Genomic DNA, 3,438 nt, shown 5'->3' with positions numbered 1-3,438 from the left:
GTATTGTTTCATGAGAGACATGCAATTTCAGGGCCATTTCACGAGTGTGTTTCCTTGTGTTAGACTCAACAAATGTTTTCAGAGCATCAATGTCAATTCCAACTTTTCCGCCCCTGCCATCACAGTTTTTAAGGCTAAAATTGCCTGAACCAAATTTGCTGAACCATCGTTGACACTTACGAACGTTCGAAACATTTCCATAAACTTCTTTGATATTCTTTGTAGCTACAGAGGCATTGTTACCCTTCTTGTATTCAAACAGCATTACATGCCAAATATATGTGTCTCGTTGTGTGCCATCACTATAAGGGATTAGAGTACACTAAACCTAACACATTATACAAGGCTACACTAATGTGATGTTTATGAGGTTCGTTTAACTATTATTCGTGATGTAAATGCGACATTGATTTCTTGACGATCTAATATAAGTGGTGAGATGAATGTATAGATGTCTAAGTTAATAAAACCTTTTTCAGCATTTGAAATGTGAAACATTTTGATAGGTTTAGTACAAAGCAGATCCCCTGATGAGCTGTTAGTTTACTGACTTAGAAGGCTAAAAATCTATGGTTTTATTCCCTGCAGTGAATTGATTGCAGATAGCCCATTGTGTATCCTTGCACTAAATAACAACAATGCTAAGCTGTATATTTGTTTTATACATGACAAGCAAAAGTACTCGTCCCCAGTGATGAGAAAAGTTTAAGCTAATCTATCAATTTAAATTATTTCATGGACTTTAAAAAGATTAATTGTGTTGCACTCTTGGTTTCACTCGGAGCCAAATCTTTGAGCTACTTTTCCCGACCACCACAAAAAGTAATTGTTGAGCATTTCAGTCATGCTAAGAGCCAGTCAACAATAACACACGATAAATCTACATTTTTATTCTTTAAGTTACGTCACATTTTGAAATGTTAATGATAGTGTGATTAATTCCTAACAATTTAGTGTAGAATATCCTGCTTGTGAAATAAAATTTGGCATCAACATTATTCATGCCTGTTCTCCCGTCATTACAGATGGGAGACAGACGAATGCTTGGACTGAAACCACGGTTCACAATATACATAAGATATACAAACAGTGAGATACTTGTGTTATTGATTAGTATACGAAATGCAAACAGATTTTGATTCTGCTAATACAAGGTTGCATTTGTGTAATATGTGAAACACTTTAAGTTTGTAAGTACCAATAACTGTGATTAGTTTGAAGAAAAATATTGCTCTAAAGAAATATAAAAATAATTACTGTAAAGATATAATTGTACACAAGTTACTAATCACTGTTACAGTTATAGAAGTATCATGACACCTGAAAAACTAAGATAAGTTTTGATATTAAATATTAAGAGACAGTATCACTACTGAAACGCTGAAGGAAGTTTATAACAGTTATGTTTTAATTTTGGTGCTGTTGTATTCCCTGTAGGACATCTGTGGTCCATTTCTGTGGAAGATTTATGTCAGTCCAAAATGTTGAAAACAAAAATAAATCTTATTCAGGTTCCAGGGTAGGTATAATTATAATAATCACATGTTTTAAAGCTCGGATGCTGTGTTTACTTCTTTACAGCACTTTGATGTAATATTTATAGAATAAATAAATGTGTGTGTGTGTGTGTGTGTTTTAAGAATACATGAATATAACAATGTTTGTTTAAATAGCAACTTGTATATATATATCCAGACTTCACTCATAAAAGGTAAATTTATTTTAACCCATGATTAATCAGTTGAGTTATGCAACATGTAATATTTTTCTCATTTTTATATGCAATCATACAAAGGTTTATATATTTTTTTTCATTATTGTATGCGTGTATTCTGTATATTACAGGATTGACCAAATCACAGACTTTCATTTGTTAAATGTGCCTGCAGGAGAAAGTAAAGAAGACGTGATCGTTTGGAATGAAACAAATATTGTCCTCCTCAAAGACCAGGATTATTCTAATAAGTGGACCTTCTTTCTGGCTCCAAATACGATAATCAGGTAGTTTTTTTATTAACCCTAGAATTAGTGATAGAGTTCATGTTGACTCTTGGATTTTTTTAAACTGTTAAGAGTTGCCCAAAAAGTGTAAACAAAAATCATTAGTATTGCCATCAGTCGTTTTGTTGATTTCTTTAAACTGAATGTTGTAACAGACAAAAAAACATCAAATTATTCAGTATGATACTGTGTGTGCACATATAAGAACTTCCACATGTAGAGAGTGATATTGAAACGAGTTGATAATTTGAGTATTAAAGTGTGAAGTACCACTCTTCCTTAATAGGATCTGAATGTTAAAATTGATTTCATCTCTGTTATATGCATTTTATTTTGTGTACTTTCAACGTCAGTACAATAATCTATATCCACTGAATTTAACTGACCCTAGGGTCAGATTGAAAGTTTAAAACGTATGGAATTTGTAGTAGTTTTTCTTTAACTTTCTGTCTATTGTATAGCTGGTTTTTATTTATAGCTTTAAAATTTTACATTTTTTTTTTTTTGCCCATTGATATATTGTTTATGTATTTCATGGATATTTTAATTGCAGGTGTTATAAGTGGGGAAATAGTTGTTACTTTTTAGACACCAGTTATGCAAATAACTCAGTGCAACTTGAGTAACAAGTTTTAAATTTTAAAGTGGCCCAAATTAGCTTGTATATTGAGTACTAGGTATTTTACGTAGTAAACACTGAGTTTTCCTACAAGATGAACCTTAACCTTTTTACATGATGAAGTGTCATCTCGTGTACTGTGCAAGTAAAAAACATTAGGTTTGTCACATGGTAAAGTGTAATGTAAAGCATTATGTAAGTGTCGAAACGTTATGTTTGCAATAAACTAACCGAAGATCATCAAAGTCAAGTTTTTTGTTTTTTATGGGCTAGTACATTCTGGAGTGTCATTTATAAGAACTAAAGTTTTTACAGTACAAAACTGTAGTCAAAGTGTCATGTAGAAGTAGTTTACTGTTACAAAAAAAAAAACTTTCATGTTATAGCAGTTTATTGGTTTATATTTTTAGTTCAGTGACAGTGGGCAATTTTTACGGCACAAACACCACAGACATTGCTGTTAGTGTAACAGAAGATGGAGACCCTTCTCAGGTAAGGTATTGGGTTATTGTGTGTTAATTTCTAAGTTTAGTTGATACATGATAGAACAGAATAACAACAACTTTGTCCTCTACACTTGTGTCTCTACAACAGGCAGTTACTGTCCATTCTACAAAGTTTCATCATTAATATTCTGTCTAAACGATCTATCAAAGCAGAATAACGGTTTTCTTGACTAGGGTGAAATTAATAAACAGTATAGTGTTTTAGATTTTCAAACCAATTTGTATCTTATGATATTAGAACTCAAATACTTGGTGAACAGTACGATGAAAATAGAATAGTGTAATACATCAAGAACGAGCCTTTGTTTACGT

General features: G+C 31.9%; 1 protein-coding gene across 1 annotated transcript in view; it reads left to right on the top strand.

The window, feature by feature from the left end:
* Nucleotides 1–3,438, top strand: part of LOC106471662 — a 9,122-nt gene that overhangs the window by 3,029 nt on the left and 2,655 nt on the right. The window contains exons 3-5 of the mRNA XM_022400272.1: nt 1,438–1,519; nt 1,846–2,001; nt 3,031–3,112. Of these exons, the coding sequence (XP_022255980.1) occupies nt 1,438–1,519; nt 1,846–2,001; nt 3,031–3,112 (320 nt within the window). The remainder of the gene's footprint in view (nt 1–1,437; nt 1,520–1,845; nt 2,002–3,030; nt 3,113–3,438) is intronic.

This window comes from Limulus polyphemus, unplaced genomic scaffold (genome assembly GCF_000517525.1).
Source record: "Limulus polyphemus unplaced genomic scaffold, Limulus_polyphemus-2.1.2 Scaffold4768, whole genome shotgun sequence".
Classification (NCBI taxonomy): Eukaryota; Metazoa; Arthropoda; class Merostomata; order Xiphosura; family Limulidae; genus Limulus; species Limulus polyphemus.
Note: the sequence above shows the minus strand (reverse complement) of the source record. Positions and strands in the feature narration are given on the sequence as shown.